This window comes from Clarias gariepinus, chromosome 20 (genome assembly GCF_024256425.1).
Source record: "Clarias gariepinus isolate MV-2021 ecotype Netherlands chromosome 20, CGAR_prim_01v2, whole genome shotgun sequence".
In the NCBI taxonomy this organism is placed as follows: Eukaryota; Metazoa; Chordata; class Actinopteri; order Siluriformes; family Clariidae; genus Clarias; species Clarias gariepinus.
Genome location: NC_071119.1, coordinates 18906630 through 18930924, shown reverse-complemented (window position 1 = coordinate 18930924; position 24295 = coordinate 18906630). Strand labels below are relative to the sequence as shown.

The 24295-nt window shown below is 38.4% G+C and overlaps 2 protein-coding genes across 10 annotated transcripts in view; one reads left to right on the top strand and one right to left on the bottom strand.

The window, feature by feature from the left end:
• Window positions 1-9055: 9055 nt before the first annotated feature.
• LOC128508821 (equilibrative nucleoside transporter 2) lies at window positions 9056-17997 on the top strand. Of its 2 annotated transcripts, XM_053480293.1 has the most exons (12): window positions 9060-9256; window positions 9350-9431; window positions 9857-10002; window positions 10093-10232; window positions 10327-10461; window positions 10554-10651; window positions 11622-11700; window positions 14019-14182; window positions 14274-14376; window positions 14497-14582; window positions 14681-14880; window positions 15434-17997. In XM_053480293.1, the coding sequence occupies exons 1-12, from the start codon at window positions 9162-9164 to the stop codon at window positions 15543-15545; spliced, it is 1440 nt and encodes a 479-aa protein (XP_053336268.1). In that variant the 5' UTR covers window positions 9060-9161; the 3' UTR covers window positions 15546-17997. The 2 variants fall into 2 exon arrangements, with proteins under 2 accessions (XP_053336269.1, XP_053336268.1); XM_053480294.1 differs by lacking the exon at window positions 14681-14880 and having other exon boundaries at window positions 9056-9256.
• A 202-nt stretch (window positions 17998-18199) lies between these two features.
• LOC128508334 (multiple PDZ domain protein) overlaps window positions 18200-24295 on the bottom strand; it is a 50835-nt gene continuing 44739 nt past the window's right edge. For all 8 annotated transcript variants that reach the window (XM_053479613.1, XM_053479615.1, XM_053479617.1 and 5 more), the window contains 10 exons: window positions 23048-23241; window positions 22388-22535; window positions 22169-22255; window positions 21973-22069; window positions 21830-21867; window positions 20719-20841; window positions 20497-20601; window positions 20317-20402; window positions 19662-19785; window positions 18200-19566 (listed from right to left, as the gene is read on the bottom strand). In XM_053479613.1, the coding sequence (XP_053335588.1) occupies window positions 19420-19566; window positions 19662-19785; window positions 20317-20402; window positions 20497-20601; window positions 20719-20841; window positions 21830-21867; window positions 21973-22069; window positions 22169-22255; window positions 22388-22535; window positions 23048-23241 (1149 nt within the window). In that variant the 3' untranslated portion in view covers window positions 18200-19419. The remainder of the gene's footprint in view (window positions 19567-19661; window positions 19786-20316; window positions 20403-20496; window positions 20602-20718; window positions 20842-21829; window positions 21868-21972; window positions 22070-22168; window positions 22256-22387; window positions 22536-23047; window positions 23242-24295) is intronic.

Below are 24295 nucleotides of genomic sequence, written 5' to 3'. Positions count from 1 at the left end.
CTCGAGCTCTATTGGGCATGCGCACATCAATCTAACGTTTTTTTTCTCTCTCTCACTATGCAACAATAAAACTTTTTGTATTACAGAAAGGATTAGTTTTAGACGTGAAAAATGATACAATAGGTATAACAATTCATTGCATTGTTAGTTTCCGGTCGGAGCTATATATCCCTTTTAGCCACGACCATGACTCAAACGCGCCAGGATGACGTCAGTAACCCGTGGCAACGCGGTAGAATGTTTAGAAAGGAATATTTGTAATATTGATATTTTGCAGGGAAATAATGGAATTTTAATATAAAGGATTATGTTGGCTGCATTACTTAAACGCATTAGAAAGAACAATAGCGTTTAATATTAGCCTGTTATGATTCCGATAGAGGTCGTAACAGGCAACTTGTGCAACCAATCACGATTTCTGGAAAATTCTGAGGGGGGTAAAGTTCAAAATACAAATACATCCTCTTCCACTGGATGGAAATAGAGACTAAGACAGAATAACCAAGAATTTGTGTATTGGATGAAGCACTAGAGGGCACAGTTACAACACGCGGGCTTTCTCATGCTCATGCATGAGCCCCCTCACACCCTTGTGTGTGTGTTTGTTTAAATCCGGAATTAGAAACCAGATGGGTCCGCAGGAAATGATTGCTGTTGGGTGTGTTAGTGCGTGTGAGAGTGTGTATGTGTATGTGTGAGGGAGCTCATGGATGGAGATGTGACAAGGTTTATAGGGAGGTAAGCAAACAAACAAATGAATGCATTCATATAAAGGAGAACGAATAAGCTTATCCCAAGGAGACGACCCCCGTGTGTGTGTGTGTGTGTGTGACGCAGCTAATGTGGCGAGAGGATTTTTTGGATTTTTTGAATCACTATACACGTAATATAATTAGTGTAATACGGTTTCGCTCGTTTAGCGCATTAAACACCCCGCTGTTTTTAAACAAAGAGGATACTGTGCTGTGAATACGTGTATTTTTGTTTTTTTATTATTATTTTAGCTAAACAACTGACTTTAAAATAAAGAGAGCTCATTCATGCTGTAATTTGTTTATATTGGGCACTCTGTAACATTTTTGACTGTCCTAGTGTTTACACACGTAGACATCAGTTGCTGATTGTGGAAAAGACGTGTGTCGGTGATTCGCCATATTGGGTTACGTAACACAGGCCTGTTAATCAATCAATCAATCGTTTTTCTTAAGAAAAAAGCCTTAAAACGTTAAGGTTTCTCAATCGATGTCAGAGAGTAAAAAAAACTGTCATCACTGTTTTGTGATGGACACATATGTTATTCCGTTGTTATAGTTATTATTATTATTACTGTTATATTACTATATTATGCACACTACAATTTCTCTGGAAAACCTTTAAAGTTAATTAATTTATGGCACATATATATCAAGTGGCATTGTAGCAAGGTTTATGTTCATCCAGAGTTGTGCCAGCTATTAGTCGACAAATTAGACTGATGGCAGAAGAGTCGAATCAATCAACCAGTTCATGTTCTCAGAACCACTCTTTTGCAGTTTGAGTCGGGAAATGTGTGACCTCATGCATAGCTGTGATAACCTTCAGGTCAACAGCTGACTTTATTTTATTGCCGCATAACGTCACTGATCCCTAGACCTGATTTTGCAACCCCAGATCATGACAATCTTTATTGCTTTATGCGCTTCCCTTCTTACCCTGAGGTATTCCTCCCCCTGGACAAGGGATCAATTTAGACTCATAAGACCACATGACCTTTGTTCTTTCTCCGAAGTCCAGTCTTAATGCTCCATAGCATATCCATATGGCAGGATAACAGGAGAATCAATCAATCAGTTCATGCTTCCAGTAACACGATTTTACAATTTGAGTCCTGGAATATACCTGTGCCATCAGGCAAGGAAAAACGTCATCATGTGATAACCTGGTCATTCGGAACCTAAAGGTCATCAGCAGACTTAATTTTATTGCCGCATAACATTGCTAAGCTTAGAGCTGACAAACTGAAGCAAAAGGCTTGTACAGTGGCCACTAAGTATTTCTTCATGCTCTTCTCTTCTTGACCCCTCTGGAATAGGGATCAATTTGGACTTATCAGACAACAAGACCGTTATCATTTTTCCTGTGCTCTAAAGTCCAGGCTTTATGCTCCATAGCAAATTGTAGGCTTTTTCTGATTAGTCTCACTAACAACTGGTTTTCTTTCAGCCACAAAGCTGTTTAATCTAATTTATTGTCCATGTCGAAAAGGTCTTACTTTTGCTACTAAACATAGCTGTGACTTCTGCTGTCCAGTTGACAGTTCAGCACTATTCTTCCAGCCTTCCATGATTTAATAATGCTTTGGACAGTTCTTAACCCAATTCCAGTAATTTTAGCAGTCTTCTGAGTTGTTTACTTCTGAGTTGTTTACTTGGTTTGATACGGACAAATAATATGACACTTCGGAAACATAGATCGACATAGATGTTTAAAAAATAATAATGAGATGCTACTCAATGCATCTGTTAGGGTTAAAACACTAGATGCTTATTGAAACATATTAGTCACTGCATTAATAATGCGTTCTCTCAAAGCCTGCAAAGTCTCTTTAGTGTTCAATTTTAATGTTAAAATTGAAATACAAAGTCTGACTTTTTTTGCCAAGAGGGGTTAAAAAAATCCCACCACCTCCAACTGCCTGAAGCGTTAACACAAAAGGCAGTTTGAGTCCATGGGTTCATCATATCATCCATGTCCTTCGGCAAGAAATCAAGACTTGGAGATTCTGTTAAGACTTGCTGTTCCTGTTCCCTGCACAACCTCAGCTTCCTGTTTTTGGCCCGACAGAAGTGAAACCCAAAAATTTCGTCTTAAAAAAGTGCTTTTCACATCTTTGAAATATGCAATAATCTACTTTGAACAGTTGATATTGAGAAAAGGCTGCCCTCTCACCATCGCTAATGCTCTCACGAGACTGTCAAAAGAGAGGCATCTGTTTTTCATGTTGAAGTTGTGTATATGTTTTTTGGGCCCTGCTGTGTATATATATATAAACAGAGCCAGTAAAAAGTTTGCTTAGAGGTGAGAGGGTCATGGGCACCCAAGGTTCATTTATGTTTGTGGTGAACAAAGGCCAGCCTGTCTGGTCCGATCACAGAAAAGCCAAAGCAGCAATGCTCAGAACACCCTGCATCACAGCTTTCCATATATGGGGCTTCACAGGCGAAGAGTTCAAAGTTGTCGCCACGACCTCCAAATTCCTAGGACCTCAGTCCGATCTAGCTTCCCTTGGAATGTGCATGACAAACCAGTCTGATCCGTGGAGGCCCCCACCTTGCAATTTATAGCTGCTGCTAAGGTCCTTAGGATATCTTCAGAGGTCTTGCAGTCATACCATTATGTGGAATTTAACATAACTGGGTTGCAGTTAAACACTCTTGTGATACTTATTACAGTGGCAGAGCTTCCAGCAGGCTGTTCTTGAATGTATAGAAAGCATACAGTAAATCTGCCTCATGGTAAATGGGAGGTAGACGTTTTAGATAGCGAGGGGATGAGAGGAGGTAAAAGTTTATATAGAAGAGTCTGGCTGCATGGCAACCATTTTGGCAACGCTCCCAGGCAGTTATTTTCGGTTACAAAAGAGGCAGGCATCAGTCTACTAGAATGAGGAGAGACAAGAAACAGATGGACAAAAAATGCCTTTTCAAACACAGATTCAGTAAGGCATTTTAGCATTTGCATTTTTTTTTAGGTTATGCGTGAGCATTTTTCCATAACTAACCAAGCAAAGCATTGTATACAAGTACATGCATTAGTTAAAAAAAATCATTATTAAAACTTTATCTAATCAGGATTTTTTATCTTTTTAAGAGGTGGGACATGCCGCAATGTTCATACTCTCTTAGGTAGAAGGTTTTAGATGAAGCAAAGCAATTGTGACAGGAGACTAATGTGAATTGGCGGTGGTCATGTTCTCACTAGTGATTGGGGTTGTTAACTTTCATTTATTAATATCTTTCAAGAAGTCACTTTTCATTTAAAATTTTATGATTGGTTATAGTGGCATTGGGCTCCAGACCTGAAAGACCTGATTTTTTTCAGTTGAGTACTTCCATAGTCGCCTAAGGGTTCTTTGTCTAGTTAATGGTTCATGTTTTCTGTTTTATTCTTCTTGGAATTTACTCTCATAGGAAACCACGCTGTGAGGGATGAACCACAAAAAAATCATATTGGGTTCAGCTTTATACTGTACCTCTAAGGGCCTAGGTAATATGCACATCAGCAGTGGTTTTAGAAAACTTGTCTGTCAAGGTTATTTGGATGACTAAGTGGTCAGGGCCTCCTGAAGACCGTCTACTTGGAGTTCATGCTTTTTTTACATATAACGTTTAATTGTAGCAGTACAACAGAGAGAAAAAAAAGAAATGGATTGGTTAAGCCATTGAGGCCCATGAGTTTAGTTACTCTATATAGGTATTTTACTTTCATTAAAAAATGTTTCCTAAAGATTTTTTAGGGGTGCGTAATAGTTCTACATTTCTTTGATTTTCTACAGTTTTGGTTTCTGGGTTGCTGATTGGAGGGTCAAGGGTTCAAGCCCTACCAACACTGAGTTGCCACATTTGGAGCTTTGGGCAAACTCTATGCATCCAACTATACACTTGTCGTCCAACTAGACCAATGGTGATTTTTATTGTATTTCTTTCCATTTTATGAATGTGGTGGAACCTCTGGTCAATGCTCACACAACTACCCAACCTGTATGTCCTTGGACTGTGGGAGGAAACCGGAGTACTCAATTACCCTACACACAGATGGAATCAAAACCCGACTTGGTTTCCTCTTGTCGTTTTATTTGTTGGTTACCTTGTTTAACCATTTCTACCTGTTACCCTCAAAGGTACACCCAGAATTGAAGGAAATCTTAAAGTAGTCCTTTTTCATTGTCCCATAGTCTAGTAATTTTACTTACTTACAAGTTGTAGATTTGTAAAGAGATGTTGGAAATATTTCTTAAATGAAAAACTTTAAAACATTTAGTTTCAGGAGGGATGAACAAATTGACCCTTCAATGTTCTAGTTCCAACTTTTTGTAGAACTGTGGTTAATATAAAGAGGTTTTAAAGGTTTAATAGGGAAAGATTTCAGCTTCCTAATTGGGTTCTACTTGGAAATTTCTGTTAAACATAAAACCTCAGCCCAAATATTCCAACTTAGACATTCTGTTAACTAATAGTGCATTTTGCACTTGTTCTAACAGCCATCAGTGTACTTGGAATGTACATTAAGTCACCTTCAGGCAGGGCAGATACTTTTAATAATTAACAATTTCCTGAGCTAAGAAACCACCCAAAATACACATCCTGATAATGCTTAGGAACACAGACGGTATAAACAAAAGAACTGAACAAACCCTCCATGACGTCACCTGTAGGTTTTCTGAAAAGCGGTTTTGAAGCTCAACTGGGGGAGGTCTGGTGGTTGCTATATTGGCAGAAGCTCACTTCCAGTGGTTTGACACCTGCAGTGCAACTGTAACTTAGCCATACCCCTAATTAGACATTATTTTTTGACTAAATGTAATTTAACTGATGAGCTACAAATAAAAATCACCCCTGGTACAATTTTTACAAATGGAAAATCAAGCTGTGGAGACCAAAACAGTTTTTTGTACCAGATTAAAGTTGGGTGTTTTAAGACAGGGGTCTATGGTAGTGATGCGCGGGTCGTCTGGTAACCCGCGGACCCCGGCTGGTTGGGGCGGGTAAAGAAATTGTCACTTTATTTGCGGGGCGGGTTGGGGCAGGTCATTAAAAACAGAATTAAATTTTAAAAATCCATGTATGTTGCGTGCAATTCCCTATAGCCTATATTAAATATTTGAGAATATCTATTTTCATATTTGATTAAGTTCTTTGATAAGGTTACAGTACGTCACGTGACAAGTCACGAAAGCGCCAAGCAGCTACCGCTGCTAGTCACAAAAAAAAGAAAGAAATAAAAGTGAAGATGAAAGACGAGGTGCGGGAGACATTGAAGTCGGGAATTTACATAATTAAAAGAAAAAAAGGTCAGGCTGCTAAATCAAATTTTTTAACATTCTTTTTTTGCACAGCGAATGTAAAAAACGCTAAATGAACATTTCCGTGTAAATGAGTAAAAGAAAAAAATGTTTAGCCTAAAATTTTAGCTTTGTAAATGTTTAAAATGTGTATCATTACCTTGTTATTAATATGACCTGTTTTATGGTTCATATTCATAATCATTCGTTGATTCCATTTTACAGGGCGATGTTTCCAAGCACTTTAAGGCTGAAATAAAGGCTGTTTTCATTTGAATTACAATGCCTAGTATGTCTATTTAATGGTCGCGGGTGCGGGGCGGGTTGTAAAAATAAAAACAGTGGTGCGGGGCGGGCGAAATAATTTCATAAAAGCAGGACCCGCGGGTCAGGTATTTTTCCAACCCGCGGGTCCTGCTGTTATGAAATTATTTAGCCCGCCCCGCACCACTGTTTCTATTTTCTATGCATCACTAGTCTATGGGGATCGACTCACTTTTTGGATCCTAGTGGTCCTAGTGGTTGAGGAACTGCATCAAGTTTGGCACTTACATGTTGGAGTTATTTTTCAGAACCAGAGGTTTCCCCTTATTCATGAATTATGTTCCTCAAGTAGTCTTTGCATAATTACATTTTCTTGGCTCAAATATCTACTTCCTGGACTTAAAGTTATGAAATAGCTGGGTTGTAAAAGGTCAAGGAAGTAACGTCTTATTGGTTAATATAGTGTAGTAAATTTCCTCACTGCTCGTAATTTCTTAAGATTTCATACTGCTTGTGTTTACTTTTTTGGGATCGGTCATATGTAGTCTGAATGGGTTTTGTGTTTTGTATTATATTTGTTGTCCTAAGTTCCGCTGTGTTTTAAGGCGTTCACAGTACATGCTTTTTATACATGGAAGTTAAGGTAATTCTGATTAATTTCATATTATCCAAATTGCTTAATAAGAGTGTATTTTTCTGTTGAGTCTCTATCGCAGGTAATCTTCTTTAACTTCAGAATATCCTAAATAAGTGCCTTTCTTTCCCCAAAGTGCTATTTAATTAATGTGACTCAAGGAAAATTATCAATTGAAATAGAATGTGCTTAGTAGCAGTGCCTGAGGCATCCCTTTCATGGTTTATTTTCTTTAAAAGCAAATAATCACACTGATGTGAACCTACTGTGAGATAAGCTACGTGTGAAAAAAAATACAGTGTAATTAAATTAATTTGTTATTTTTGTACATTAAAGACAGAAACTGGTGAAAGTTCTACTTGGCACTTTTAAGAAACTTGTTACCATTTTGGTTCTTAAGTCTAGCAAATCACTTTTTAGAGATTTTTTTAGACATTCTGATGAGCCACAAAAATACATGAGATAAAAACAAGCTAATTAGATTTCTTCTTCTTTCTTCTTTCTTTGTTGATTAACGGCTGTTGGAGTTACAGCCAGCTGTAGATCTTACTGTGCCTCATCTTCTTGGCCTTTTAAATATTTTAAATACTTTCTTTCCTGATCCATGATTCCCTATTCTAAACAAATTCTTTAAATTATTATTATAATTCCGTTTAGTTGTACTCATTAGATCATTAGGGCACTTTCACATTAAAACATGGAGGATATCGGTATCCGCTCCTTCTGCATGCGTGGGCTCACAGACATCCATCATTAGCTATAGAGCAGCAATTGATGTGAGGGCGCTTCCTTTTTTTCCCTCTGATAGAGCTCAGCCAATCAGCTCCCTCCAGACCCCCATGTGCAGGAGGCTACAGCATCACCCCTGATTCAAATTTGCATTCTTTAACTGTTGTTGTATTTGGTCTTTCGGCTGCTCCCGGCAAGGGGTCGCCACAGCGGACACTTGGTCCGCACATACAAGCTTGGGACAGGTTTTACGCCCTCCCATTTTAGTACTTTTGATTTTGTTGCCCCAGAGCTCTGCTTTGTGTTTCTGGGAATCTTTAACATTTGACTGGGCCTCTTGTAATAAACATGTTGACTCATGCAAAGCAGTGTTAGTGGGTCGAACAGTGTCAACCTTGACTTAGGGACGTCTGGGAAACCGTTACTCCACTGCCACCCCTCTGTCTACTAATTTATTAGTTAAAGAATAACATAATTTTTGTTAAAGATACAATACTTTTTAAAATATAGTTACATTTAGCCTTGTCATCCATATATATATATATATATATATAGCATAGTTCCTTTTACCACATAAAATTTGAGATAATAATAAACATATGTTTATATTTCCTAATGTGCAAGTTGTGGTGAGACAAAAATAGTGCAGTTTGTCTTGTCATTGTTAAGAGGAAAAACGAAAACTGCAAATCTCTCCATTCTTTGGCGCAAAACTTAGGGCCCTGGGCCCGTTTCCCGGGAACACTTGACCCCAAGGCCGATTCATTTCGATTAGAAAGAACACAGTCACGGGAATCGTTCCTAAGGTGGTCTCAGGAACGATACAGCAATGCGCTGGGCAAGGGAGAGAGGGGAGCAATTGTTGATGAGCACGGTGTGAATCAGTCATTCCTAATGTGAAAATGGGAAGAGCCACACCTTTATCTCCTGTAAAAAAAAAAAAACAAACACTGAAAGTAGAGACTCCTTCCACAAGCTCAGAAAAACTCAACAATTACAAAGAAAAAAATATAGTTGCAAGCAACGATGAGCGGGCCGAAGCACCTTGCGTCATCGCCTCCAGCGTGCACCACACATTTAAACGGTACATACTGATACGACACAATTGTAGAATAGAAGGAATTTTATGTCACGACCTCCACAAAGCCACGGATGTTTGAAAAAAAGTCAATCGATGTCACTCAGTAGGATGTCTCTGAATATACCTTCTCTCAATATAATGCCACACAGAAAATTATTAACCCCTTTTTGGCATAAGTTTAAGGCATTGTCACAGCTGAGCCGTTTGAGATATCAAAAATCCCTCCACAATTTAGCATCTTTAATGTCTTGAGATCACATACACCCTGTTTGGTGGCGATCGTAAAAATCCCCTAGAAGGAGTATATTAAAATTCATTGGGTGTGTTTCGCAAACAACCCAAAATAACTGACGTCCTGTTGAGTAGAGCCCGTGACATGTATAGCGAAAGTTGTTTAGCTCAATGAGATCTAAATGTGTACATTTACACTAGTTCTTTGTTTCTGCCGCCAGCTCCTAGCACGTGACCGAGCAACAATGAGGACTAAAGAGGATGTACCGAGTGACCGGTGAGTGAATTTGATATGCTGCTGAATTTGATACCTAACGCTATGATGTCATTCTCTAATAACCCCATATCATTTCTCTCTGTCTTCACACAGTTGGCATTCAGTGGGAATCATTTTCTTTATCCTTGGACTGGGAACACTGCTGCCATGGAATTTTTTCATGACTGCCTCCATGGTAACGCTCTCCATATAAATATATTTACTGTATAAACACCTCAACAGCACTCCAAAGGTTTTTTCATGAAAAAAGAACGCGGTCTTCTGGCACACCTTGCTTATCCGTAATGTCCCTGGTGTCCAAAAGCTTTCCTGATAAGGAGTATAGAAAAAATAACTGGTTCTTTTAGTGTCGCTTGTAACATTTTAATTGATCCGAAGCTTATCTGGAGGAGTCTGAGCGCTTTAAGCGTTTATTTGGTCACTGGGAGCTCATGCGGCATAAGCGTCTTTTCTTATTTTTCAAACTGAGAACTTCAGAATGAAACCTTTTGCTTTTGTGTCAGAGCCTTCTCTATCTGCAGTGGCGCGATAAGGGTTAGTTCTGCTAATAAATGTAAAAATAAGAATGAAATTTTTTTTTAATGTCTGTGTGTTTAATAGTACTTCAACAACAGACTGAACACGTCGGAATGGAGCAACGGCACACTCACGGCCACGAAGGAGTACTATTTCAACAACTGGATGACTTTGCTGTCCCAGTTGCCCCTGCTGCTCTTTACCCTGCTCAACTCCATCCTCTACCCAAGGTGAGATGCTCAAACAGTCAGATTGGTGATTAAAAAAATAATGAAAGGCATTACCAACCTCAGCTCCGTCGTCCACACTGTTTCTGTCAGGATCTCAGAGAAGGTGCGGATCGCAGGAAGCCTGGTCTTCATCCTCATCCTCTTCATCCTCACCACCATCCTGGTGAAGGTTCCAATGAAGCAGGACACCTTCTTCTCCGTCACCATGGCAACCATCTGGTTCATAAATTGTGAGGAGCATTGATGATATTTTTAAACATTTAGAAAGACAGTTGGTTTAAATACACACATATCAATCTGTTGAATGCGTGTGTGTGTGTGTAGCGTTCGGCGCCGTGCTGCAGGGCAGCCTGTTCGGCTTAGTAGGCTTGCTGCCTCAGAAATACAGCTCGGTCTTCATGAGTGGACAAGGCCTGGCCGGGACGTTCGCCGCTCTCGCCATGCTGTTCGCCATCGCAAGTGAGTCACACTGTGTATATTTAAAAATATTACGCTGCTTGTTTACACTGCGTAAGTAAGTATGTGTTTTGTTTTGGGGTTTTTTATGACAGGCGAGACCAACGAAGAGACTGCAGCTCTTGGGTATTTCATCACTCCATGCGTAGGGACGCTGGTCACGCTGATCAGCTACTTGCTGCTGCCCAAACTGGTACAACTTTATTACAAAAATACATTTTTCTATTGCATGGATTAAATAAAACTTGGATTGTTAAATAACTTCGAAACAGTACAAAGTTACAGGACTTTAAGGTATCACATGATTCCTCTGAGATCAAATACAAGCTATTTGAACTGCTGCTCACACACCCTTACAGGGCGGGAATAAATCGCAGGTGCACATGATTGTCTAGTCCTGCTACAGTTGACGTGAGAGTGCACCCCTCCCACCCGAAAAAAGCTCCAGCCTCTCAGAATCATTTATATCCGAGGCCAAACATCCATTTACCAGTCAGCGTCACTAAAAACGAAAAAACGGCTGATTCCGGTCACGGCATCTCTTACTAACACCATTTAGGTTTCAACAACAGATGATTATTGACTGCAGTAAAGTAAAAAGTAAATTAGACTTATAATAATATCGCATAACTTTTGTTCAGCTGTTTATTTTTTATTAGAAAAATTAAGACATTTAAGACATAATGCTTTGTGACCCTTAGTTAAAAAGAGTGGGTGTGTTTAAGGAAATTCCTGACTGGAATAAAAGAGAAAGAGGGTGGCCTCAAAGGTGGTAAATCATGTTTAGACATTCCGATCGGTCTTTAGGTTCGCCCTACCTAATGTGACTTCATATAAGAAGCAGAGCAGACCTGGCTCGTTGCTCAGGTCTGCTCTGCTTCAGCGACACTGAAATGGTGCATTCGGAAAAGAAGCGCAATAAAGGGAGTTTGAGGTGTAAAAATGGATTATATAAGGGGCAGAGCTCTGAAACCTGTGTTAACTTTGGTAAAGAAACAATCAAATATGACCTTCAATAATATTGCAACACTGAAATACACTCTGACAGCTACAGTGTCTGTGTTTATGTGTGTGTGGGTGCGTGCACAGTTTGTTATTCAGCAAAACCGATACTAAAAGTCTGAGTAAAACACTTTGTTTGCTTTCCACACATGTTGTTCCAGGAGTTTGCCAGATTTTACCTCAAGAAGAGTACAGGCCAAAGCAACGAGCCTCATGCTTCTAGCGAGCTTCTTCCTAAAGGTACAGTCACATTCAAGTTCACACTCAAAAGCCGCGTAAAACGACTCCCCTCGTAAAACCTATTCATTTCCAACACTGAATAACGTTTACATTTCTCTGTATCCGTGAGGTTCGCTCGATGTTGGACGAACCATTTTAACCATCAGTCAGGCTAAAAAAAATTACCATCGCAGCCTAAAAGCTAATTATGTACAGAAACGCTGAGTCATAACACTCTCGTTTATTTTCGCACTGTTTGCTTTTCATCTGTTTCTTATCTGAAATGCAGTCATGTCACATAGCACAGATTATCGTGCCTTACTGTAGCAACAGTGTTGAGAGGAGTTGTGTTTTTCTTCGGATGTAAACTGTAAATTTCCATTAGAGTTCAGATCAGTTTGGCTACGTTTATATTACCAGCTTCAAATCTGATTCAGTTCAGGTTTGAATGTACAACTCTAATGTTTTTTAGATCAGATCTGAGGTAGCGTGAGGTAACATATCGGCTTTGTTTCACCGCAGGCGGCCAACGGCTAGAGAAGATATGCTAATTAGAATTTTAAACGGAAAACGGCCTTATATCTTGAAAAAAAATCATTAGTTCATCTCAGAGGTCAACAGATGGCGCTGTACATTTTTTAATACACGCTGATGAGTGTGTGATTGAAATTCACTTATATAATAATTACATCTGCATTTCGCGCACTTCACGGTGACGCGTACAATTTTAGTTCATGCTAAAATTCAATAGTTGGCGCTTTACAGTTTTTATAACACGCTTATGATTGTGCAATTAAATTCCACGCGAACGAACATATATATATATATATATATATATATATATATATATATATATAAATACAAATAAATACGGTAAATACAAAATGCAGCTTTTAAATGATGATTTTATTACATTAAGTGGTTAAAAAACACTATCCAAACCTGCCTGACCTTGTGTGAAAAAGTAAATGCGCCCTAAACCTGATAACTGGCGACAACCTTGGCGACAACAATTGAAATCAAATGTTTGTGATAACTGGTAATGAGTCTTTCACATTGCTGTGAGGGGATTATCTTATTCATTTACAGTAAATGTGACAAATTTGCAAACATTTTAATAAAATTAAAAACAGGAAGGGGTTTATGCTTTTTTCATTTTGTAGGTGTGTGTGAGAGACTTGAAACATATATGTCTTGAATGAGAACGGGCAGATCCTAGCAAGTGAGGCATTTCTTTCTTTTTTTCTTTCTTCTGGACCGACTAACTGCTTTTGGACCGACTAACCACCCTCCTCCACAGCAAAATCCCAAGCATAGTTCTGCCTAAATCGTGTCCATTGTTTGAAATTAATGAGCGTTATGTTAAATATGACATGTTTGAACCCAGATGGCGCGATCAACGACGTCCCAAATCCTGTCCATTTTAGAGTCAGATAAATACTGTATTACTTTCAATTATAAATGTTTTAATAAATTATAACTGTTATTGTCATGACCGTAATTAGGTCTTTATTAGGGCTGTGCAAAAATATTGATACATCTAACTATCGCGATAATTTATTTTACGATAGTGTATCGATAGTCAAACCTCAAGTATCGATACTACACTTAAGTTTCTAATAGTTTGGAGGCAAGAGAGTTTTTGGTCTAACAGTTTGGTGACAATGAATACCTCATATTAGAGCATTATGTTCCAGTTTTATGTTTACTTGATGAACTTAAATTTTTTTGCTTAAATTTATTTTAGTTTTATAAACTGTTTATTTAATTTATATGTAACTTTAGTGGCATATACATTTTAGTTGAATGTTTAAGTGTTAAGTGTTTTATAACAATATGGACTTCAATCACACTGTGCCGTTCTAATGAATTGGAATGGATGGAAAATAAATTGGAATTGGAATTTAAATTTGTCTGCCTACTTTATCAAGTTGTCAATATAATGTGACACACATACTAATACTAACTATTGCAATATATCACAATATGTATAGTATTACAATATATCGTGATTTATCGTATCGTGACCCATGCATCGTGATACGTATCGTATCCTGAGGCCCTTACCAATACACAGCCCTAGTCTTTATAGGACCTGTGTTTGGGTCCAAACATCGACTTCTCATTGCTGTAACATCGTTACTTGCTTTCCTCATTTTTCTCCTCTGCACAAATTGTAATGTTCTACAGAGGTTTAATTACTCTGGCCTGCATTGGCTTTCATCTTGTTTTTTTCAACAACAAAAAAACGCAAAGTCAAAATGTCTGGAGTCTCCTTTAAATGATGAAACATCAAAGCCTCTGTCTTTATCGTCTTTTTCTTTCTCTTTTCCTTACAGAAGCCGTGCAGGAGAATGGGGACCTAAACAGTCAGGCCACTGATTCGGTGCCCAATGGAACTCCCAGCAGTCTAGAGACTGATGGTGCCAAGCAAGCGTTCGTTGCCCTCGGCGCCGTCCATGACGAGCAAGCAAAGAGCTCTGTGCTGGAAGTGTTAAAAAAGGTACCTTAAGTGATTAAATGGCCCTTTTTTCCCATACAAACAAAAAAAAAAGTCTCATCATCGTCTCATCATTGGATCTCTTTCTGTTTAGATTTCGGTCATGGCGTTCTGCGTGACATTCGTGTTCACAGTCACGCTCTCGGTCTTCCCTGCCGTCACGGTGGACGTGAAAACCATCTACCCAGGAAAATGGGGTATGAGCACTAACATGCATCAGTCCTCAGTAAATAGGTCAATAAATAATAATAATAATAATAATAATAATAACAATAAAAAAGCTCTGATTTCACTGAACCTGAATCTTTTCTGCTCAGAATCTTATTTTATTCCTGTGTGCTGTTTCCTGCTCTTTAACGTGATGGACTGGACTGGGAGAACTGTCACATCTTTTGTCCAGTGGGTAAGTGAAAGTTTAAAAAAAAATGTTTTTCAGTTCTTCATGTTTTACAGAATCTCTCCATCTCTCTCTCTCTCTCTCTCTGCCCGTCTGATTCTCAGCCCTCTAAAGAGAGCCGTTTGTTTCCAGCGCTAGTGGTGTCCCGTGTCGTCTTCATTCCTCTGCTGATGTTCTGCAACGTTCAGGAACGCCACGTCCTGCCTGTGTTTTTTTCCCACGACGCGGTGTTTGTCGTCATCATGATCCTCTTCTCCGTGTCCAGCGGTTATTGCGTCTGTCTCTCTATGTCTTACGCACCACAGTACGTGAATACTACCACTTTAAACGGTCCACGCTTGGTGCTTATCTAAAATTGTATAGTGGAACCTTGGATTACAAGCATTATTCGTTCCGGCAGCGGGCTTATATTCCAAAACACTCGTTTTCCCCATAAGAAATAATGGAAACTTAAATTATTCATTCCACAGCCCAAAAAAAATAAATACATAAATAATTATTACAAAATATTAAGTAAAAATAAAACAAATTAACCTGCACTTAAGTAAAAATAAATCCCAACAGATAAGTGTTTCCGATTGCCCACAATTCCGCAGTGCAAGAAAGAGAAAAACCGTTGGCTCAGTTGTGATCACGTGACGCTCGCCATCAAAACAAAAAGCACATAGGTTATACATGATACTTGGTGATCATAAACCAAGACTTGCTCGTTTCTCAAGTCCAAATTTATAAAAAATCAGTGCTCGTCTTGCGGAACACTCGCAAACTGCGTTACTCGCAATCCGAGGTTTCACTGTATATTTAATGACACATGACACACTTGTCTCTCTTTCTCTCTGTCTCTCTCTCTTGTCCAGGTTGGTGGCTCCCAAAGACGGAGAGACAGCAGGAGCGCTGATGACGTTCTTCCTGGCATTAGGACTTTCTCTAGGAGCCTCGCTTTCTTTTTTGCTGCGTATAATCATCTAGTCAAATTAATCAGCATCGAGCGAGGTGACCCAGGCCCTGAAACCCACACCTTTCCATCTGAGGGAACCCTCGGGGGGGTTAAAAAACACGGGCGGGTCACTTTTACCTTTAGCAGAAGGGCTGGAGGAAGCAGAAAACTGAATATTTATTCTTTTTTAATGTGAAAATGTATTTGACAAAAGGGACGTCTTGACAATAAGAGAACAAAAGGGATAAACCTTAGTTTTTTTAACTTAAGCAACAATGGATGGGAGAAAGAATGAATAGGAATAGGAATCACCATTCATAGGATAGATAGATAGATAGATAGATAGATAATGGTAATATGGATAAATGCTTGGATTGAGAAGGTTAAATAATTGAAATCAGCATGAATAAGAGAAACAATGGAAATGGACAATCAACTTTTCAGGAAAAACATTAAGACTATGCATCAATTCTCACGGATTATATTAGGAAGATAAAAATAACGGGTAAAGTACGAATAGAATTTTCCATGGATGGATGGGAAGAATGGAAATTGGAGACTAGAGAGAGAGCTGACTGGCCAAGCTCTCTCAGAGGGGTGGTATAGGAGGTGCTTAGCACTCTCACATCAGTTACAGCTCTTTGGCCAATCGGGGCTGTGAGCTCATGCAAGCGGAAGAAGCGTGATAGTCTTTGGCCCTTCCCTGCCAAGAATTGCCAAGGATGGAAGGATAAGACAATTGTCATGGAATGATGGATGGATGGAAAAATTATTGGGAATCATATGTATGATATAATGGAACACGATGGAAGATGAATATGAGAAAAATGCCTGATTAGCATGGATGACAATTTAATCATTGCTTGATTTCAAACTTTTGTATAATTTTTTTTTTAACATTTTGACTGCAGGATGTTTTTCAGAATGTCTGCTGTGAATTCTATGGAGAACTGATACATAAGCCATGAACCATCCTCACATTCCCATTGTTTGAATGTTGTCACAAAACCAGCAGTGGTTTCTTCACCAGCGGTGTAAAAAAAAAAAAAGCACGCTGATTAGTGTATGTTAACTCATATACAAGTAGTAGCTCATGAGAAACTAATCTCAGAAGCAATCACTTATCTCGGACCTCATTTCATTTCTGTTTTAAAAAGGGAAAAGTGATCATGCTGTCTATATGGGGAAAAGGAAGCGAGAAAGGGAAGCAATGTGTTTGTTAGAGCTGAAGAACGAAACGTGTTCAACCCTGTTTTAACCCTGACTTTCTCACATTTTTTATATAAACCTCTGGCCTCAGATATTTAATCAACGTGTATTAAAAGCATTTTCCACATGCAGAAACATGCACGAACATTCTGAGGCAGAAATTTTTTCAGATTTCCAAACAAGCGAGAAAAGGACATGCTTTTACACAAACTTGGAGCTGCGCCTTGGCCCTCGTTCGTTCGGACTCGTTTGAAATGGAGCGCTAGAGCCAAGGAGGAATTTTCTCACTTCTCACACGTTTCCATGGCAACATGGAGAAGTGCAGAAAGCGCCCTTCTTCGTTGTGCTTGTAATGTTTGACGAGTAGATTAAAACATACAGTATTGGTCCTTAGTTACCTCTTATTCATCCGTTTTTGTGATGTATGTTTGTTTGCTTTGTTTTTTTGTTTTGTTTTTATCAGTCATGAATTAAAGAAGCAGATTATATTGTTCATAGACATTTCCAAAAAACTCTCCTCTTCGGCTTTAATTAAAAATAACAAAAAGTTAATGTTGATGTAAGAGAGACAGAGTTAATTTTACATCCTGAAAACTGTAGACCTCCAGGACAAGATTGTGAAATTAGTATTTCTTAACACTACAAACTGCACCTGTAATTTTATTTTGATATTAATCTCGTAATTACTTCTACTTTCTAACCTCGTATGCTTTGAAAGCTAGTGGTTGCGTAACTCCTGTAATCCTTACACACTTTCACACATTACTGTTTTTTTGTGCTTCTGTATTTAAACTTTTTTTTTTACTTTGTTTTAAGAAAAATTATTTTAACTTGACTGACATGAAGCAAACTTGAAACGATGTGAAAATGAAAAATGATTGAACTGCAGAGAGGAACCTTGTTTTTAAAGACAGATGTACCCTTTAAGCCATATAGCCACACCTACAGTACCTTTATGCAGAGCCAGTACTTCATTTATGACCTGACAATTCTGCTCTGCCCCCTAGTGGACTGTTAATGAAAGCATTCAGCTGAAATCTTGGACCACATAAGTTATATATGCAAATGCTTATATAAAATGCATTTGACCTTTTTTTCTGTTTAAATTATAATTTCTTTTTTGTTTTTGTTGCAATTAAAAGCTTTTTTGGTAAATAAGGTCTTGATCTTTGTATGATGCTGAAGTGTTTTAGTGTGCTGCCCCTGGTGGGTCCTGATAGCACTGCAGGTGGCCTGCAAGAAGTCATTTACAATAAATAAAACCTTTTTATTTTCCATTTTGTAATTATGTTTGATCATTACCACATATTACACAGTTTTTTTTTAAGAAATCAAAATTAAATAAGCAGCAATGGGATTTAAATTATGTTACCATTTAAAATATAGTGGTTAAACATTTCATGTTGATCAGACTTGTGATTTAACATTGTCTTCTTGAGTTTGGGAATGGCTGATGTAGGACAAAACAATGAAGAAATCTTGGTAGAGATTACTTTTATTGATTTATTTCCAGAAAAACAAAAAAAATCAATACTGGTTCATTAAGCTTACTGCTTGTGTATAATGCTTTTAAACATGGATACATAACATCTTAAAAATAATATATGGAAAGGTTTCCTTCCAATTAAAAAAATCCTGCAGATAGCACTACATAAAGACAAGGCGTGAATAAACAGCTACACCTCACTAGCTCTTAATGCTAATTAGTTACCATTTCATTAACGCTTACATCTCACAGTCCTAATTTTACAAATACCACTCTGTATATATATCTAATCAGCTCTTTACAATAATTTTATTTTATTTTTTTCAACTTTTTTTTTTGCAGTCTGAAAGAATTAAAACAGTTGAAGTGTAAAACTTGCTAAGTACACTACTGCTCAAAAGTTTGGGATCACTAGCAAATGTCTAGGTTTTTGTTTATTCTACAACAATACAGAGGATTTTAAAACTATAAAATAACATGGAATTAGGTAATTGTGTAACAACAACAACACTCAGTTGTTATTATCAGCGTTTCTGGAATGGTTTTTGCAAGAACAGTATTGTCAAATGCATTTGTAAAACCCATCAAGTATCACCATGATGAAACTCTCTCATAAAGACCTTCTCAGGAAAGCAAGACCAAAATGTTACCGCTGCTGTAGAGGAGAAGTTCATTTAGACTCACCAGTTACCTCAGAAATCAGCAATTAACAAACAGCACCTCAGATTAGAGCCGTTATGAAGGATTTACAGATCATGAGTAGCAGATACATCTCATAGATAGTTCCAATCAAGTGTTCAGAGGAGATGATTGCATATTTTGGACGTTTTTTTTAAATAATATAGAAAGAAATAAAAACCAAAAAGATGGAGTTAGAAAGTGATCCCCAACTTTTGAGCGGTAGTGTAGCTCAGCTATAATAAGTAGCTAAAACGTTTTAGTAAAAACATAAACAATTCACATAAGTCAAACAACTCGAGCCCTAATTTGTACCGAACGTACCTCTGACTAAAACAGTACACGTTATTCAGTGTGAAAGTAAAGAACTTGAAACAGCATCTGATGTATTAGTGCGTGAATAAATAATGATTATAATAAAAATACATTTGTGCACTGGATATTTACAGGACTCGCGCTGAAACGTCACAGTGTATAAGATAAGCCAGTGTTGTTGTTGTTTTTTTTTTTTAATACTTGTATAACTGAGTATTCTATGAGAGTATGGTCAGCGTGATGGTCCCTTTGGTTTTTTTCAAAATACCGACGGCCTCCTCATGTGTGACTCCCTCTAAGCTTTGACCGTTGACTGCAACGATCTGATCTCCACGCTTCAGGCGGCCGTCCTCAGCAGCTGCACCCTATACACACACACACACACACACACATTTGTATTAGTATATTGTATCATATTAGTATTATACTGTGTGCATGAATTAAAATAATAGTCTGGTACCTTTCCGAACACAGTCTTTACGTAGATAGGAAGGTCTCCGTGGGGACTGCCGAATCCTCCCACTATACTGAAGCCCAAGCCATCCGGCCCTCTCTCCAGATTAATAGTCTTACACTGAGGAGGACTGAGGAGACACAAACATGCATAATCACGTCATCATCATCATCACATCATTTCACATGGGTTTTAACACCAATACAGTTAAACCCTGGATTGCAAGCTTAATTTTTTTCGCTTGTATATTGAAACATTCATGTATATCAAAGTAAATTTCATCATAAGAGATAACGGAAACTTTGATGATTCATTCCATGGCCCAAAAATATTCATATGAAAATTATTAATACAAAATAGGAAGTAAAAAAAATAAAACAAATGAACCTGCTCTCTACTTTTAAAAAGAACCGCGACTGGTGTGAGGAGATGAGAGATGAGGAGGAGAAGTGGGGGGGCGGGTTGCTGGTCATTAAACAGATTCATCTTGCGCACTGCTATAGCCTTTTCAACCTTTTTGCTCAGTTGGTCACGTGACGCTCGGCAAACAGAGCATATATGTACTACGGTACTCGTATCGCAGGAAGGGATGAATTAGTTTCTATGGTAACAATCGATCTTTTTTTTTCTTCTTTTTTTTGGTGAACGTATACATACGCACCCGAGGTCATCGTGGAAGATGCTGCTGCTGAGGACAGATGTTTGATCCAGAGCGGGACCTGTTACTGTACTGTCACCTCCGATAACCTGCGAGCAAATATTGTGAGTACTGTGTCTCAGTACAGTAGATTGTGTGTGTGTGTGTGTGTGTGTGTGTGTGTGTGTGTTCACGTGTCGACACCTGCAGGCTTATGGTTCCTGTGGTGTTCTTCAGCAGGGATACAGCTTGGCTGTGGGCCATGCCTTCAGTGGGCGTGTCACAGATGGATATGATCCTGTCACCAACCTGTGTTTCAGAAGGCACAAAAGAGAGAGAAAGAGAGAGAGACTGATAGGTTAAAAGCATACACAAGTGTTGATGTACAGTGTCAAAATAGCATGAATAAAACACACACACACATACTTTGAGTTTCTGTGTCTGTGCAGCCAAACCAGCTGGGTTCATCATGGCAATGAAGATGGGCACATCGCCCAGAGGACTGCCTACTCCACCTGCTATACTTATCCCCAGGGACTCTGATGGACCCTGAAAACACACACACACACACACACACACACACACACACACACAAAGTGTCATATTTTCATTTCTTTTCCCTTTTTTCCTTTGTTGTTTCTCTTCTTAAAAAATTCATTACCTTTATCCCTCCCCTACACTTCCCTTTCTTTCCTTTCCATTAATTTTACTACACCACATTTATATCTTCCTTCTTTTCCCCCTTCCTTCCTTCTCACTTCCTTTCTTTTGTTCCTTTTCTTCCATTCTGTTAAATTTTTATTTCCTCTTTTTCCTTCTTATCCGGTAATTGCATTTTTATACCACTTCCCATCCTTCCCTTTTGTCCTATTTAACCACTTCCTTTCTTTTTCATTTCCTTTATTAAATTTCATCTTTCTTTTTTCATCCCCATACCTGTCTTCATTTTCTTCCTTTCCTGTCTTTTATTTCTTCCTTTCCATTCTTTCTTTCTTTTCATCTAATTACTATTTTGTAATTCTTTCAAAAAAAAATTCTCATTTTTTTCTTATGCATTCAATCCCTACTTTTCCATTTCATTCCATCCTATCTTAGACTTTTTCCCCATTTTTTTCTTTCCATACTTTCTCCTTCTGTTGTCTTTCACCTTCTTTCTTCTATTTCCTTTTATTTTTACTTCCCTTTCACCTTCTTCTTCTTTCTTTTCTCTTTATTTTCCAACACCCCATTTTATTTCTCTCTTTCTTCCTTTTCCCCTTTTTGTTTCTTATTCATATTTATATTTCCTTATCATCCTTTCAATTCCTTTCTTCCTTTGTTCTTTCTTTCGTTACATTTCATTCCATTCCTTTTATATTCCCTTCCTTTGTAATTTCCTCCATACCTTCAGCACTTTTGGCTACCTTTCTTCCATCCTTCCTTTCCTTTTAAATCCCATCCACCTTTCCATTCCCTCTCTATCTTTCTTCTTTCCTTCTTTTCTTTTCTGTTCCTTTGCCCTAAACCCTTCCAGCCATTCAATATTTTTTTTTTGTACCTTGCAGAGCTCCACAGTTCGGATGTCTTGGTCCAGTGCTGCGAGAGAACAGAAGAACACAGAACATGTGCTAAGTAAATAAAACTATTTGCTGTTCCTGTATTCAGGTTTTTATCTGAGGACTGTGTTTTTTTTCCCCTTACATTCCTGACTCCTGCGGCTGTTCTCGAAGTCTTCTTGTGATCTAGCAGAGCCGGTGAAAGACAGCTGGCTGGCTTTACAACTTCCACCTTCACTTAACTTTGCACACACACACACACACAAACACACAATTTATTTTACAGGCTTCTTTGAAAAAGTGGTTCAAAGAAGTGATGTTTCTACTGAAAGCCGACCCACCTGACTGCCCTGAGACGGACGTCTCTCCGAGTGAAACGGCCCAGCCTTAAAGCGACCCACCTCCAACTGGATCGGACCGACACAACACTAAAACGAGAGAGAGGATGTGAAATCATGTCCGATATATACTGATTTTGTGTATACATGGCAAACGGCACTTCTTTGCCATAAATATAAATGTAAATGAAAAGTGTTGCAGTTTGTTGCTTGCTTGTGTACTTTGAGCAGGGCGGCAACCGACTCCTGTGTTGCTGTCCGGACGTCCTCGCCATTAACGGACAAAATCTGATCACCCTGCAGGAGCCGGCCGTCACTCTCTACGATGCCTCCTTTAACGATGTCGGACACAAACACACCTATATCGTTCCTGTAGGAGGAAAAAAACAGAAGGGTGTGAATGTTGTAAATACATCTTTTACCAGAACTAGACAGTCTGAAATAAAAACCATCCTTCATGTTATTCGGCAAAAGAGCAATTTGAGGGGGGGGGATAAAACGACAACAAAAAACAAACAAACCAAAAAAAAACCCATGAAACTAAACTTTGATTACATTAGTTATATTTAATTTTATTATTCATCCGGGACATTCATGGACACTCATGGACACATTCATGCACACTTACATATTTATATTTTAATTTCTGGATAAATATTTGAGAATATTTTTATTTTTTATTATTTTTAGTTTTATTTTTTAGTTACATTTATTTTCCATTGTATTTCCTTTTTTATTCATATTTATTTTTTATCTATAAGCTTTTATTTTTGAAGTCACAGGTCGTATAAGCATTTTACTGCATATCGTACTGTGTATGTGACAAATAAAATTAGAATTTGATTTTGGCATAAATATTGGGAATGACTTCACACAAAGTACCTTCTTCCTACGATGCTAAGTCCGAGTCCTTGCCCCGTTTTTTTCGGCAGCTCAACATACATCACGTCCCAGAGATCCTCCTCCTTATACTGTGTTTCGTCGCGAAACACAGTCAGGCGTACTCGCTGTGGAGTCTGCCTCAGCACGTTTATTGCTTCGTCGTGGGACGCTGTGCGCAAGTCAATACCGTTCACCTGAAGAGAGGGACAGAGAGAGAGACCGAGACAGAGGATCAAAAACTTAACATAAAGCTATTTATACAAAGGTTAGTTCTGACTGAGTAATCTGATTGGACTACAGGCTTTCCTGAAGTGTGGTGATAATAGACAGTAACAGCTCTGGGGTGTTTAAATATACGCGTTACTTGACGTCATACTGAGTGGTGGTCTTATAATCATAATTACACTAACTGTTGTTTGAGGCATGGGTGAAATGAGCTGCCTGCCAAAACCCAATTTAAAACCAGTTTCAGCAGGAAAACACATCTGATAATGTTACGCCCTCGTAAACAACACTTCATCTCCTTGATAAGTGATTTCGAATTGCCTCCATGTTGTTTCATTTATGCCTAAGGCAGGATACAAACCTAGTTAGGCTCTAACACGAGGCTGACTCCTAAATCACTCTGATCAAGTCTGCTTGCCTTTTTAAACAAGTGATTGTATACCCCAGTGTACCAGAGTACCATTTAACTCTATTTGGGATTTATCCTCGGAAAACTGTGTAATATTGCTTAATTAAAGGCTAATGAAAACGAGGCAATCATGACACCTAGCATTAATCATTACATAGCAGGGTCTAGGGCTGAAACGATTTCTCAAGTAACTCGAGTAATTTGATTACAAAAAATGATTGCGTTATGTTTTAGCGCAATTATTTGTTTGGCATGACACGGCGCGTTGCCGGATGCAAGCCGCCAGTAAACACCGACGAAGAAGACGTGCTTACGTCACCCACAAAGCGGAAGGAGACGAATACAAGTTAGCTGTGTACTGATTTAAGGGAGTGTTCTGTTGTGGGCTGCAAAATAGAAGGGAGCGATAAAAATATCAGCGAGCAAAGAGAAGAAGAAACCAGCAAGAGAAAACAACAGAAATTGTCAGTAAAGGCTTATGTTATGCCTCAGCTGTAAGTTTTAAAACTTTTAGTTTTGAAAGTTAAGGTGCACAACTTAGTGTTTTTGTATAACTATTTATTTTAATGTGTGCCTTAGTTTTTTTATACTTAGTCATTTGAAATACCTTTTTT